The 15,981-nt window shown below is 37.5% G+C and overlaps 1 protein-coding gene across 4 annotated transcripts in view; it reads left to right on the plus strand.

Moving 5' to 3' along the window:
* Positions 1–14,329, plus strand: part of IL1RAPL1 (interleukin 1 receptor accessory protein like 1) — a 687,620-nt gene extending 673,291 nt beyond the window's left edge. For all 4 annotated transcript variants that reach the window (XM_054271408.1, XM_054271409.1, XM_054271410.1 and 1 more), the window contains 2 exons: positions 8,449–8,619; positions 9,911–14,329. In XM_054271408.1, coding sequence (XP_054127383.1) covers positions 8,449–8,619; positions 9,911–10,629 — 890 coding nt within the window. In that variant the 3' untranslated portion in view covers positions 10,630–14,329. The remainder of the gene's footprint in view (positions 1–8,448; positions 8,620–9,910) is intronic.
* Positions 14,330–15,981: the final 1,652 nt, after the last annotated feature.

Genomic DNA, 15,981 nt, shown 5'->3' on the forward strand with positions numbered 1-15,981 from the left:
ATTTACAAAAAGATGCATTAATGTAGCTGCTCAGTGAGGAAAAAAGCCAGGTTATTCTATTTATTTTACTGAGGAAGAAACTGAGGCCCAGAGGGACTGTGAGTCATGGAGGATTTTGACAGATACCTTTTTTTACGGAAGCTGAGATCCTCTCCTATCCACAAAGCAGCTGCCAGTTTAAATGTGCATGCTTACTTCCATAAATTATGTGAATTTAATAATAGTCATATTAGAATATGCAGAAATAGACACTTAAAAATTCTTTAGATAGATGTAATTTATTTTTTTCCTCTCTTAGTATCAGTAGTTCTTGCTTTTATAGTTGTCATTTATCATTTTCTCAAATAATTCAAATCAATTTGAGGAATTACACTGCCAGGTGTTATATTCTTGCCTCTTTGTCTTGTCCCATCCCAAACATTGGTCACTTGGGAACAGCAATACTTGAATAACAGATTTGAAACATCAAAAAAAGTTACCTCTAAAAGATTCTATGATTCAAAAGGAGGAAAGCCAATATCCATTCAGTTTATCCTTCTGAGCAAAGGTCACTGTTAAAGAAGGTCAAGCATGGATTTTCCTTAGAAGATCAGGGTAAACACTGATCGCTTGGGTGCTTAACCACAGCAATAAAGAAAGAAAAATACTCCTTAAAAATTCCTAATGAAAACCTGTAGCTTCTATCATGTTCAATATGCTGGCAACATGGATAAAACCCATTGTGCTAATGAAGTGACTGTAGCTGCACATTTCACTTTGTCTCTTTCACTTAAACTCGTGCAAAAGAAGGAAGATGGAGAGAAAATGTTCCACAGAAGCCCAAGACATGGCTTGTGCAGAAATAAATTGCAGACATAGACCGAGATCCCTTCCTTGGGCTTAGTTGGTTACTAACAGACACAAAATGCTGAACTCTAAAATCCTATTCTAACCACATCTCCTGCAGTGCAGCAGCAGAGCGCCCACGTTCTATTCATAATTTACACCATGTTCTGTCATACTTCAGGACAGCATGGAGATAAGCAAACATCAAAATATCACAGTCTTTTTTTTTTTTGTATGCACTGTATTGTATCCAGAGAGGATTTGAAATGCTTTAAAGGTGAGGTCCAATTAAAATTTTCAGTTGAAAATCTCTTTTAAAATTCAATGCTTCATTTCTTCCCTGATCAGAGAACAAGCCCTTCAGGATGTCAAATCTCATCACAATTCCTATTTCCTTTCCAAGCCTTAGACACATCAGTTTTTCTGAGGCTAACTAAAATACGCATTTTTGTGGGAGACATGGGTAAATTGTGAGAAGTATTTGAAAACAAAGTATTTAACCCTTACAGCTAATGCAACTCAATTTATTACTTTCTGTAGGGATACTGCAGATTAAAGAAGTGGCTGCAGCTGTCAATTCCTCATTTCTCTAACTTACACTGTTGAATTTCCCAGTGTTTTTTCTCAGCTTAAGGACAAGGCTCTCCTGTTTTTCTCTCTCCTTCAGACGCTCCTGCTCAGTCCTGAGAATGGGAATTGAAGCCTCCTTTAATGTTTTTACGGTTGATTCCCTGCCTTTCCTACTAATTTGGAATACAGTAATATTGCTGCTTCTCCTCTCACTCCATGCCTGCGCTCCCCAATTGCATGGGAGCTGTCTCCACACCAGGGGATGGGGTGCTGGACACCACAATGTGTCCCTCAGTGCAGAGGAGCACAAGGCGCCCCTGTCCACTCAGGGACCTCACTGTGGGTGTCTGACAGCTCCCCAGTCACTGGAGCACAGGGAAAAGAGAAACACTCTGACCCTTGACAAAGCAGTAGCTTTTTTACCTGCAGGTGTTTGGTGTGACCTTGCATCTCTGAGCCATAACTCACCACTACTGGTTTGGTGGCCAGAAACTCCCAAATCTGTTTAGGAGGAAAAATCCACTTTAAGATCTTTCTGCATACACAGTAAAGATGATAGTTTGAAATGCCCTGCAAACAAAGCAATGTCCTGACTGTTCTGAAAACAACAACATTTTCACAAATAGATACTTCACTGGGAACTTCTAAGGGCTAATCTTTGTCAAATGTCAGGTAACCTTTATAGCTTTGCAGCTTTAAACTTAAAAGCTTGTTTTAAAAAGCATTGTCTATAAAGCACACTCCAGGGACTAAAATGATATTACTGAAAGCCACTCTTAGATGTGATGATTTCTTTTGTTTTGTTGCACATTGTGCTCCAACAAAACATATTTTATACCACGTTCATTCTCTGTGTAGATTTTTAGCAGTGGCTTTTCATGTATTTTTACTTTAAGGACCTTCTCTTGCTGTTGTTCCCAGTTTTTAAATTACTTTATGGAAAGAAGTATTGTACTTTAACTGACAGAGTGAAAATGTAAATAGCCATTTACAAGTACCAGTGATCAACACATGCCCTGACTTCTTTCTAGCTTGCGCTCTATGACTTCAAATGCTAATTGTATCAGAAGAGATATTACTACTACACAGAAATTTGCTTTTTATCTAAATATAAGCTGATTTCTAGACACCCTAAAGTCAGGGAAATTTTCCCATTATTTTACCTGGACAACTTTCTCCTTTTACTTTTCCTGCTCATCAAATTGCGCAAGGAGCAGTCCCCAGGCATGACAGCCACATCAGCCACAGTGAGGGTGGAGAGGAGAATAATTTCTCTCAGTAGCGCAGTTATGATCCTGCCTCAGAGTGGATAGGAGGCTCAAAGTGATCAAAACAGCTGGTTTTGACTTTTTTTGTTTGCCATTTCAAGATCTGAGAGGTTCCAGCACATACGTGAATGACTGTATGACAGTTTTAATTTACATTATGGATAAATCCAGAAATCTATGGGTGACAAGCTAAAAACCATTGGACATGGTCAGATAGGCAAACATACTCAAAAAACTTCTACATGTGTTTGTGTTTTAGATTCTAGTTTCAGAGGCAAGACCATACGGTGCAGCTAATAGAAACAGTTCGCTGATATCTGCTGCTCCATTATCTGGGTAGATTTTTAACCTTTTAAAATGGTGAAAGTTTTTTATCAAGGATTTGCTAAGCAAAGGTGAACACAATCTTGAAAAAAAAGAGAAAAGAAGATATTTTACACTAAGAAGCTGGCAAAAACAAGAAGTAATTGAAGGCAAACCTGACTAAACGTGTTTTAAACAGAAGAAGTCAAACTTTAGGCTCAAGGAATAAAAAAGACTGTAGGCCACTGATAGCTAAAAAGCGAGAGTTTTGTTTGAGAGCTGAAATTATGACCTTCACAATGACCCTTGGTGCTTTTAAGTTCCACCAGATGTTTCTAAAGTATTGGTCAAGGGCTCATTGTGGTGTCCTCAGTCTTCTGCTCAGCTCTCTGTGCCATGGAAACCTTGTTGAACTGAAGGAAGCCACAGCCTCTGTGCAGCTCTGTTACAGGGGAGGCCACTGGGCCCAGGCCTGGGGAGTTTCAGTTCTGGAAAAGTGGCTGCTTGCTTGTTTGTTTGTTTGTTTTCCACCATATTTCTGAAATAAAGAAATAAAGCAAAGTGCTCCCAATAAGATCAAAACGTGCCACTGCTGAGCTCTCCCAGTTCCGGAAATCTTGTTTGGGTTTGGTACGTGACATCTGTAATGTTTCTTGGCTGGGCTGTTTGCCCTTTCATGAGAGATGAATTTCTGCTTCGTGCTGAGGGAAAGCAAATCAATGCTCAAATTAGGAGACTGATGAAACTGGCTCTTCCTTGTAGTTCCTGTTGCACCTGGGTGTCCTTATGTAATCATGATTTTGTCCTTGCTATTATTTAGCTGCAAAAGACTAGCAGGGTTCATGGGTGAACCTATGGGAATGCCCAGATAACGTCTTATTAATTGTCCAGGACAAGAGCAGATAAGAGATACTTCTTGGTGGTGTCCTGGGTTTCATCCCAGTGAAACTCTTAAGCAGCAAGTATTGGCAGTGCTTTAAGATTCTTCAGGTTTCTGTGTGACAAAGTTATTAACTTTCAAATATAACTTTTACCATTGGTTTAAGCACCACCAAAGCACTTGTGTTAATGATTATGCTATGCAGGTATAGCTAGACTGAAATTACTGCTGAAGTTAGTGACTTTGCAATTACTGAATCTTCCCTGGGGATGCACAAAATAAGTTTGCAATAGCAGTCTCACCACTCGTTTATATATTCTTATTGGCTATTGGCAAATTGTGACGATAAGAAGTCCTGCTCTATGAATATCAATTTAAAATTCTATTAAAATCACCTTAGAAAAATGCAGCTCTCTTCTTTCTAAACATTACTGGTCGCAAAAAGGGATTTTTCTCTTATTTAATTACAATTTTATTGCTGGAAAGCTGTTTCCTTTAACTCTTCTTGTTTATGCTATTTATTTACATCGAAAATGCAATTCAAACAATAAAAACTGAATTTATGTCTCTACTGAATATGAGATTTTTCTAGATTCTGTACATGAAATGTCCTAATTCTAAGGAAAATTCCTTATTTTTTCTCTCTTCCTATTTCACAGAATTGTGCAATTTATTATATATATATATATATATATATATATATATAAAAATAAAATATTACCAAGATCATCTTTGAATTTCAAACTAAGAGATTGTTATAGGTTAAAAAGTTCAGATGCAAAGTAGAAAAAAAGGATATTCCCATACAATTCAACATCACTCACTTGCACAAGAATGTGAACTATCATGAGGAATGCTACATTTAAAATATACTATGCTATGGAAAAATTGTGTGGGTAGTTCTTAATTTTTATTAACATTAAAAGGGCTTGACATTTAAAAATAATAGAAAATGTTACATCAGCAACAGTAAATAGTGTGAAGAAAAGTAGAAGTATTTTTGAAAGACCTAGGATTTGAGTGGTTTATTCAACTCAGCATTAAATGACATTTTTTCATTATATTAAGGATAACCACTATCCCAATGTATATATTAAATGTAGCCCCTAAAATAGTGAAGCAAATACAGATTAAGAAATGCCATAATTTTTAAGCAACTACAGTCTCTGAGAAATTTTGACAGGTTCTTTGTAACCTTTCCTGAACAGATCATGTGTTTTGAAGACAAAAGTTTCCCGTATCAGTTTGACTCCAGCTCCCTGCAGCATGTGGAAGGATCCAATCTCCTGTTTCCCCTTGAAATCCTGTGCATGGTCAGCTGCCTCCATTGCACTGAATAGGTCTGAAGGCACTGCAAAATAATCTGAGGAGTTCAGGATGCACAGACACATAAACTGACTCCATCCTCTAGGTCTTAGAGCTTAATTGAAATAAGGTTCATTATAAAAGACAACATTGTGGGATTTCTCCTTGTTTTGATCTCTTAATCTGTCATGTGCTAAAATCTATCATGCCAGCTAAAAGTCAGAATTTGTCACTGGCTTGAATATGGCTGATAAGAAAAAAAATACTCTAGAAAGTTTTGGGGTTTTTTTTAATTTTTCATTATGATTTTTCTGTCCCATATTAGCAGGAATATCTTCAATGTTTAAGTTTAATAAACCCTCAAAGGCCCAAACTGCTGACTTCTTGCAGTGTAACATGGAAATCATTAGAAAACACATACATCTATAATGCAAATTTGATGTTAAATGTGCTTGATGGTCCCTGTAGAAGAGGGAGTTTTATCTTTCTTTCTGTAGGCACCAGCTTATCATTTCTTCATGTGTAGCTGTTAAGAGAGCATGCATACAGATGAGTTCTTAGATGTCTGATAGCAATTTACTTACCCAAAGATCCCATTTGCATGTGAAAAAGTAGATGCATATAGAGTCTGGGTTTCATTTTATGCTTACACCGGAGCGTTTAAGTGACTGCTGCTGAGCACATCCTCGGAATAACAAGAAACATTTACAGCGTCGTCCCCTAAAAATTTATATCACTTCTGTTGGATTAACATTGTAGAAAGTTACAGGGAGCATGACAGCATACTCTGCATTTAGATGAGTACCAAAAGGAATGGGCAGGATTAAAGAATGCATGCTCCAATGATGCAATGGGTGCTTTGCCTAGAAACCTGAGCCACTAAGTGAAGTAATCTTTCCATGTGTTATTAATAGAGATGAGGTTTGACCCTCAGTGTTTACCCCTAAGGTCTATAGAAACCTGTGGCTGAGTGTGGCTCCATGACCATTGCTCACTTAAAATCTTCTCCTTTTCAGCTCCATTGAATGGTTGAGTTGATAAGACAGTTTGTAACTCAGTCTGTTTTGCCAGGAGTCTTGCAGTACTCGTGGTTTGGGGCTGACTGAAACATTTGTGGACTGAACGCATCACACCTTGAGCACAAGCTGCATTTGACCTCATTCTGATGAATTAATCCAGAGCTGCCCCGTGCCTGATGCCCAAAAACATCTCTGCAGATATACCCTAGACCCCAACCATTCTTTGCCCTACAAATACTAGTAAAACTAGGAGGGAAAGATATTTTTCCTGCAATGCAGGATGATGCAGCTGTAGTTAGGGGAGATGCTGAGATGCTGGAGCCTCCATGATATGAAAAAATGTGTACTTTGACTAAATGCATAAGTGCGATATTTGCATATGCAGTAAAACAATGTCACAGCACAAATAATCCCCTCCAAGTAAGAATGTGTGTTTGTATCTTAGCAGGCATTACTCAGCCTTTAAAACAGTTTGAATTCTACATTATTTCCTATTTATCTCTTTGAAAAATGATGTATTCTCATCTTTACTCAAAGACTGAACAGAGCAGCACTTGTCTCAAGCATGTACCATGGTCATGACCATTAATGGATGACAATAGAATATGTCTCTGCAGCACCAGCATTTTTTCAGTTGTAATAATTTCCCCATATATTTGTTGACCTCACTGTGTGGTAACTCTTTTGCTGGGTTATCACTGTCCAACTGCAGAAACAAAAACCTGCAGTGTATGTCCTTCTACATCATACTTGATCAAATCCATCTTATTTTAAGGCATTATCAAAGACAGGAGATGCTTTTCTGTTGTTACAGGACATGTTTTTATAAATACTCCAAAAAATCCTGGAAAGTGTGACCCATGAAAGGCAGTGCTTCTCTTTTTCTTAGTTTCTATTTTTTTTTGCTGTTGTTTTGGTTGGGTTTGTTTTTTCTTTCGCTTGTTTTGTTTGTTGTTTTTTTTTCCCTGTGGCTATAACAATGCAATAGATAATACTGCACGAAAGATGTGCAGGGCACAGAATGAGCTCAGAATGGCCATTTCATGGGTTTAGAAAGTTTAAAAGTAGTAACAGTGCAACCACATTTGCTCTGTCATCTGCAAATGTTAATTAGCATAGTGAACATGGTTCCTCAGAAGGGAGAGAGGACTGCTCAAGATTAGCACCGCTCCATTAATTTCATTTACACTCTTTCCATCCACCCTACAGCTGGCAGATTTTTCAAAATAATGCTACCAGACTACAAAAAGGTGTAAAATGAAGAAAGAAGCTGCTCAATAAATAAATGAAGTCAGCACTGACTGAATATAACATTACTTATGACACACAGTATTTAGAATATTCAATCAGATCTGTTTTATAAGCAATTGATATTCTGGATAGTCTGTTCATAATGTTGTCAAGAGAGTTAGAAGGATGTTAACATTTCATTACTCTTGTCATTGATTTTCCTCTGCTTTCTTCACAACAAAAGTCAAAACGTGACCTCTTATTCCACTGAATTAGTTCCAGAACACTTGGCATTATTGACCTCCTAATGAAAATTAATGGCAGCTCTTTTGATTCAGTCTTTCAAGTAGGCACACCAAGCACATTTAAAACACAGGCATGGTTATTTCTCACATTGAAGTAGCACACTGTTAAGTGATGAAATTTACATTAATACAACATTAAATTTGCAAATTTAAATGCATAGAATTCAAGAAATTTAAATTACATTATCAGGAGCAGATGCTGGAAAGATTTAAGCTTGGCAATAATTTCAGACCTGGAGAATTAAAGAGTTTTACAAGAAATGCTATATGTACACTTAGAGCATTTCAGCCTCAGGTCCTAAATTTATAGTAAAATTCTGGCAAGACTGAAATACTTTTACTATGCAGCAGAGACATTTATATTAGCCCAGTTATTTCCATGTTCTTCATCCTCCTTTTATGCTAGAGAAGAATGAAAATTCTCAGTGACTTTTGACTTTTGTGCTCATGAGCTGTGACCCTGCTGTTGACTGGATTTCCTTCATTCAGATCCTTATATAAGCTGACTTCTGTCTATGGATATGGAGCCTTTCTTCTTTGTGTCTGTGTAACTCAGGATTATCCCTACCAGGGGAAACAGAAAAGCTGAATGGATGCATATCTGGAGACTGGGTGAAAGCTTGCCATTTTATCTAAACTATTTCCTCTTCCCAGAAAATTCTCCCAGAAATAATACCTGGGGAAATATCTGGGAAAACTGCTAAAATAAGGAATAAACTAACTTAATTTCCCTCTTTCCTTAGACAACAAAGATTATGATGCATATCTATCTTATACCAAAGTGGATCCTGACCAGTGGAATCAAGAAACTGGAGAAGAAGAAAGATTTGCTCTTGAGATTCTACCAGATATGCTGGAAAAGCATTATGGATACAAGTTGTTCATACCAGACAGAGATTTGATTCCCACAGGAAGTAAGTAATATCTTTATTTTCATGTGATATTGAATGAGAAAATGAGTGATTGCAGGGATTGTTTTAGTCTTGCTTCTAAATCTACTCCTTCAGAATGTGATCTGTTTTCGAGAACTGTGAGGATAAGCCACCAAACCTTAATGTGCATTTCCCAGATAAGAGGATCATTATTTAGTAATTGTTATTGTTTTAATTGAAGGTAAAACAGTGCAGAAAGGGGATGCATAAGTAAAGGAAATGAAAGAAACTAACATTTTTCAGATTTTTTGAGAACTTGCACATCTAGGAATGAATACCAAGTTCTGTGTTTTCAGTTCCTTAGATTTTGTTTGGAAATATATCCATGATTCTAAATATTACAGAAATTCACACAGGAAGGAAAAAACTGTGTTCGGACTAAGATAATGGTTGAGAAATACACCAGAAAAAAAGGAGTAAATTCTGTCAGTGTCCACTGTAGCCAATTCTATAGTGGATGTACTTGATCATTCTCAGAGACTGAATACTAGAATTGATTCCAGCTGGTACAAGTAGATCTTTTTCATGTTCCTCTCACATATTCCAACATAAGTGCAGTAATATTTTGTTAGTTGTTGTAATATTGTTCGCGACTTCAGTGTAACCATATAGACAGTGACTAAGTTCAATACCTTTAATGAAAGATAAAAGAAAGGATGCTTGGTATAGACAAACAACATAGAACATCAAGCAATCTAATGGATATTTTTTAAATCTACAGCACACTAAACACTAATTTGGAGGAAATAACAATTTTTATGAATGCGTGCGGAAGGGGCATGTAGGAAAAACAGAATCTTAGCCTACCAAAACAACTTAGAGTATCATTTGCATTTGAGACTGAGGTCCTGAAGCACATGGCTGCTGCTCTGTTGTCTAGCTGCGTGACCTTGCCTTTTAAAAGGTAAAAATCATGATGGGCTTATTTGTTCCAATATCAATGTAGATGATACAAAGCCACAGCTCATGAAGAAACACTCACAATCCATAGCACATGTGAGAGTAGATGTTTTGCAGGATCACAGAATGGCTGAGGTTGGAAGGGGCCTGTAGATGTCATCTTTTCCAACCTCCTTGCTCAAGCAGGTCCACATACAGCAGGTTGCTCAAGATCATGCTCTGCCAGGCCAGCCCGGCACATTTATAAATGATGTTTTTGCATATTTCAGTGAGATCATCTGGGAGCAGGGATTTGCCTCTGTTCTTTCTCACCAGTTTATGAGAGCAGACTGTTTTCTTAGATTGCTTTTTGAGCAATTGTTTTGTTTTGTAGCCTACATTGAAGACGTGGCAAGATGTGTAGACCAAAGCAAGCGACTGATCATCGTCATGACTCCAAGTTACGTGGTAAGAAGAGGTTGGAGCATCTTTGAACTGGAAACAAGGCTTCGAAATATGTTAGTCACGGGAGAAATCAAAGTGATACTGATTGAATGCAGTGAACTACGAGGAGTTATGAACTACCAGGAGGTTGAGGCCCTAAAACATACCATCAAGCTCCTCACTGTCATTAAATGGCACGGACCAAAATGCAACAAGTTGAATTCCAAGTTCTGGAAACGTTTACAGTACGAAATGCCTTTTAAGAGGATTGAACCCATGACAAACGAGCAGGTTTTAGATGTCAGTGAGCAGGGGCCCTTTGGGGAACTGCAGACAGTCTCCGCAATTTCCATGGCTGCTGCCACCTCCACCGCTCTTGCCACTGCCCATCCAGACCTGCGCTCCACCTTTCATAACACATATCATTCACAGATGCGCCAGAAACACTATTACCGGAGCTATGAGTACGATGTACCTCCTGCTGGCACCCTGCCTCTTACCTCAATAGGTAACCAGCACACCTACTGCAACATCCCCATGACACTTATAAACGGGCAGCGGCCACAGACAAAAACTAACAGGGAGCAGAACCCCGAAGAGGCTCACACAAACAGTGCCATACTGCCCCTCCTGCCACGGGAGACCAGTATATCCAGTGTCATTTGGTGACCGACATGCAAGGGGCTGCCAACCCCCTTGAGTAGGAGCAGAGTCTGCAGTCTGGTGCCTGGAACTACATCCTCGACTGCTGCTGTTAAACATGCATTACAATCGATAACAAACGAGGAAAAACAGGGTCTTGTACATATGTTTTTGCAATTTCTTTGTAGCATCAGTCTTCCTGTTTTACCCATGTCTCTTCCCATTCACATTTTTGACTTTGTTTTATATGTCATTGGAATTTGTATATTTACATTTTTTTTAAATGAAGAGACTGCTGTATAGATAGGAAACTTTTTTGCTTCATTAGTATAGTTTTAGACTTTTTTGTTTGTTTGTTTATAACCTCTCTTGGGAATGCTTGGACAAAGCTATGTTGATATCAGAAGCACCATCCATTTTGTTGGCCTGCCTAGCCATGCCTGCTGCAGCTCACCTCTTTTGGAGAGTTTTTGTTCTTAGAAGGACCCCACTGCTCACTGAGAGCTCCAGTTTCATTTCTACTCCCATAATGTGCACTGCTCCTTCCCTGCCCTTACAAAGACCCCCATTTGGGGTAACACTACAGTCTGACCATCTAACATGTAACTTAGTAGATACCTGTCAAACAAGAGAAAATACCCAATCTGTATCAGTTGCTTCACAGTAGTCACTAGAGTGTGTAGAAACTATAGCCGGTTTTTTGCTTTCTTGGGTTTGGTTTCTTTCTTAATTCTTATTTTAAGAATGAGTTGGTTGTATCCCTTTTATAAATATAAAAGCAACCCTATTTTTAACACGTCCTGGAAAAGTATTAATGTGGTTGTGGATTTTGTTTTTTAAGCACTCTTTTATTTTTTTTCCTTTCTCAACTTTCAAAATCTTGCAAATAACATTTGCAAATGTCAGGCGAGTAAGACAAGTAAGGCAATAGACACTGAAGTGCAGAGTCCTGCTGATATGTACAGTGATGACTTCCAAACCAAAGGGGAATAAAAAAGACAGTATTGTAGATGGTTTGTCACTTTGTATTATAGAAAGTGTTATTTTAAAAAAAAAAAAAGTAAGAGCAAAACATTATTTTCCTGTGGATTTCAGAGTCCCTTGTATTTTAATGTTCCAGAAACTGTATTTGCTTTAAAATTATATATTCAAGATTAAGAAATCTTCTTTCATTTGGTTTTAGCTTGTAACGATAAATAAAACTTTATTAATTTCAACATGATTTCAGTAAGAACTCAGGCAGAAAAAATGACGTGATTACCAGAAATATAACTGTTTTCAGAATAAACTTTATTTATACAAAATTAATATTTAAATCAGACCTGGAAGTATTAAAAAAAATATTCACTTTAATGAATAAATAAATTAGTTTTATTTTTATGTATGATTCCATCTTTGAGGAGTTGCAAATAATGCATGTACCATGGCTGACAGGGAAGAATAAAAGCCCACCACTGTGTTTACATCCAGACATCTTTGAGACAAATTAAATAAGCACCTTGCTCATACTTATGTTTTAAATCAGGAAGTCCTTTCTGGTTTTAGAAGGAGAGAGGAGTGGTGCAGCTCTACAACAAATTCAGGCCAAGCTCTCTGCTGGCAGAAGCAGAGGAGCTGGAGTAGAGTTACTGGTTGCAGCACACTGTCATAGAGCCTTGGGTTTGATTTACCCTGGCAGAAGTGTAACTGGTGTCCTGGCACACAGGCCTCAGAGTCTATTTATGTAATTAATTAGCTTTAGGTGCTTTTGTGGCAGCTGAATGATATCGGCCAATATAATGGATGTTGTGGGGTTTGCTCATCATGATTGTCACAACAAGAAAAGTAGAGCTTATAATATTTTGGTCTTAATGAGAAGTGAGTGGAGAAGCTGCAGTTTGGGGGATATTTGTGGGAGCAATCCAGAACTGACAGTGTGGGAGCAAATGACTGTGCTTCTGTTGTGAAAGTCAAGAAATCTCAGCATCTGCATAAGAAGCTAACAGACCTTTGAGGTGTACACTTTTATTTGCTTAAAATGTTTATTTCTCTGAGATTAAGCTCAAGTCCTTTTCTACAACCTGTTCTTTATTATAGTGTCTCTGGACATGTGCCAAACATCCACAAAATGGAAATTAGGCTGCCAGGTCACATACAATTTTAAGAGAACTTTGCACGTTTGCTTTAAGAAAGCTATTATTTATTTGCTCTTACAGACACCTGTCAGGCACTGATGGCATTTTCCTTCATTCATTTGGATGCCTGTCCTGGTTTTCACTGGGCTGAGGGGAGGAGAAGGGGAGGGGTTGAGTGAGTGGCAGTGGGGTGCTTAATTTCCATCTGGGCTTAAATCACAACAGTCCCAAATACCCCAGGATCCTCTGAAAGCAATGCATTATTCTTTTCCCCTTTACATGCCCTGGTGTAAAGACTGGGATGTGGAATTAATGTAGGATGTAATTATTTGACAATGGGTAGGTCTTTCCTTAGCCACATGGGAAGTAATTTTCTGTTCTTCTATTTTTAGTGTAGATTTAAGCACTTTGAATAGCATGATTCAGGGATTGACAAATACTATTTGATATTCACACTACTTAAAGGAAGCTTTTCTTATAATGTTTTGTCATAATATTAAATATAAGAAAAACAAGCAAACAAAAAAAGAGAAACCACAAAACCTGAAATAAGTGGAGAAGTTGTCTGTGGCTTTAGAAACATTCCTCCTTAGTATTCCCTCTTCTGTGAACAGCTCTGTGTGGGGAACAGTGAAGGAAAGTGTTGTGTGTTCACGTGCTCTATGTTTGACAAAAATTCTGTTGGAATGCAAAATAAAATGGAAACAAACAAACAAGCAAACAAACCAAAACCAACAAAAATTGTCATTGCCCTAGTGCTTAGGCTCCATCATTTTTGGTGAAGGTGTTTTGGTTTTTGACAATGCAGCCTGAAATGTGCATGCAATAGCCACATATAAGGTTTAGCCATAAGCAAATAGCACTTTATTTTAAAAAAGGCACAGTGTGATGATCAGAAAAACTTACTCTGCCTGGTCAATAACTTTGGGTCTGTATGTGGATTCTATGCACGTGAATTATTCAAGTGTGGTGCTCTGTCTTTATAAGGCTCTCTCCAATCATGGTAGTCCATGTTATAAAAGGACTCTTGTTACACAGCTTGTGTAAATTCAGTATATAGGTTCTTCAGAGAGGATACATAGCTGGAAAGAAATGGGAGACTGTATAGAATGCAGCTAATTATTTTGAAGACAAAATGCATTGCTGGGTCTGATTCTGTTCTCAGTTACAGCACGATGATTTGAGAGTAAATCTAATAAAACTGAATGAGTGCAGGATTGATTTGTGTGGGAGAAGAAAATTGGAAAAAAAAAGAGCAAAAGGAATTCATATTTGCAGTCTGTGACAAGCTGCAATCTTGGCTGCAAGGAAAGGAAGAGCAAAATGCCTTCTGGATTTTAGTGGGGACCCAGTTCTCACCTGGCAGCCAACATCAAACGCTTTCTATATGATCTGTTTCAGAATTTAGCATTGTTAGGCTAAGACGCAAACTAAGATTTTTCTATTTCTGCACAGCTGTGAAAACCATGTGTATTTTACATAATGGGTGATAATCAGTTCCATAACAGTCAGAAACCTTGTTATACCCGCCTGATCCAAATTCACAAGGCTTTATTTGGATATTGTGCATTAATGACTCATTTAAATTATAGATAGAGCAGTGAGATTTGGGAAAAGTGACCTAGTAAAAAGGATTCCTTCATTTTTACCCCCCCCCCCCAAAAAAAAAGAAAAAAAAAAAAAAGAAGAAAATGTCAAGCTAGTAAGCCTAAGGAGAATTTAACTAAAATCCAAAGAAGGAAGAAAACCACAGTAGTAAAGTAAGCTCAAAAATAGAACAATGGTCAATGGAGAATAAAGGGTAAAATACCCACTTGCTTTTTGACTGCGTTGTGGTTTCTTTTGTCATGCAAAGCTCTGTACTCTGGCTGACCTACATCAAGCAACTGGCTTTTTTGGAGGCCATCCAGACAGATCAGCAACACAAATATGTCCCTGTATGTCTAATAAACTTCCGAACGATTTTGTACTTGTTGATAGTCCAGCACAGTCCTTCCATTGTTGTTATAAAGAGGAAGGCAAAAATCTGTCAGCACTAAAAAAAAATCTCTGTAACAGACTTAGTTTATTAACTAAAATAACTAAATTCCTTCACTCCTACCCCCTACCTGGTTTGTTGTTATTGGGACACATTTTCTAACCCAGCTGAGAAATAGGTTAAAGTGGCTGGCAACAGAAAAAATGTAAGCAACTTCATAAGAATGTTTCCTTGTATTATGAGGGTTGAAAGTTCCCTGGCTTTTTTTTTTTTTTTTTTTTTCATAGGCACATCTCTTCACCTCCTAAATAGCCCTCTGAGTGGAGGTTGAAGAACACCATTGTGTCTTTAATTTCAGATTCACTGAATTTAGCTTGGACATTGAGCTGTTGTTTGTGATGTAATTCTGCTGGTCCATTTTCCGTTGACTCTGTCCCTATCCTCCAATACGTTGGCAGCATCACACTTCACCAAAGAGCCTTGACTTGATGTTCCAAAACTCAGAGTTGTTGCCCTAGGGAGCAAAAATGATAAAAATGTTTCATCTATTAAAAGTTTTCTTATGTTTGTTTTTTTTTTTTTTAATTTTTTTAAAATTCTGATTATAACCAAGTTTGACTTTTGCTCTGGACTAATAAGCTCTGGTGTATGTTTAGAGTCCATAGGGTCATGAAGTAGTTAGAGAAGAAATTACAAAGGCAGGTCTGATATCTTATGTGGGAAACACGTCAATTCTGAAGCTGTTCAGGTTATTGAAAAATGAGTATATTTTTATTGAGGCTTTTTCAAGGGACATATTCAACCTGTAATTACAACCAGACTCATCCCAAAAGCTTATCAGCATTCTTAACATTAAATAGCTAATACCTTAAATAACATAATTTCAGAATCATTCAACAGTCAATTCAAGTATTGTTATTGGGGGGGGATTAAGAGTTTCATGATTATCTAGGATCTAAATGTTAAATAGTTTATCTAGTATTGAGGTTATAGAGAGTACAAACATTTTTCTTGATCACTAGTCTAAGGAAAATAATTTGAAGAAAAATGTGAGAGCTAAGAATTTGAGGGAGTTATTGATATCTTTTATAAAGAATTCTCTTAACCATCAGAACATGCCAAAAGGAAGAGACAAATTATGAAAAAATAAATTTGATCTGTTTTTTAACCTTCTCTTTCTCTGTTAATCAAATACTAGCTCTCCCTCTGCCCTCCTCAAAAATACAAAGTCATCCAGGATCGATTAATATCTACTGAGCCCATACTCAAACTCATTTTGTGACAAAG

Source organism: Melozone crissalis, unplaced genomic scaffold, assembly GCF_028551555.1.
Source record: "Melozone crissalis strain CALT ecotype California unplaced genomic scaffold, PUWL_Pcris_2 ptg000013l_1, whole genome shotgun sequence".
In the NCBI taxonomy this organism is placed as follows: Eukaryota; Metazoa; Chordata; class Aves; order Passeriformes; family Passerellidae; genus Melozone; species Melozone crissalis.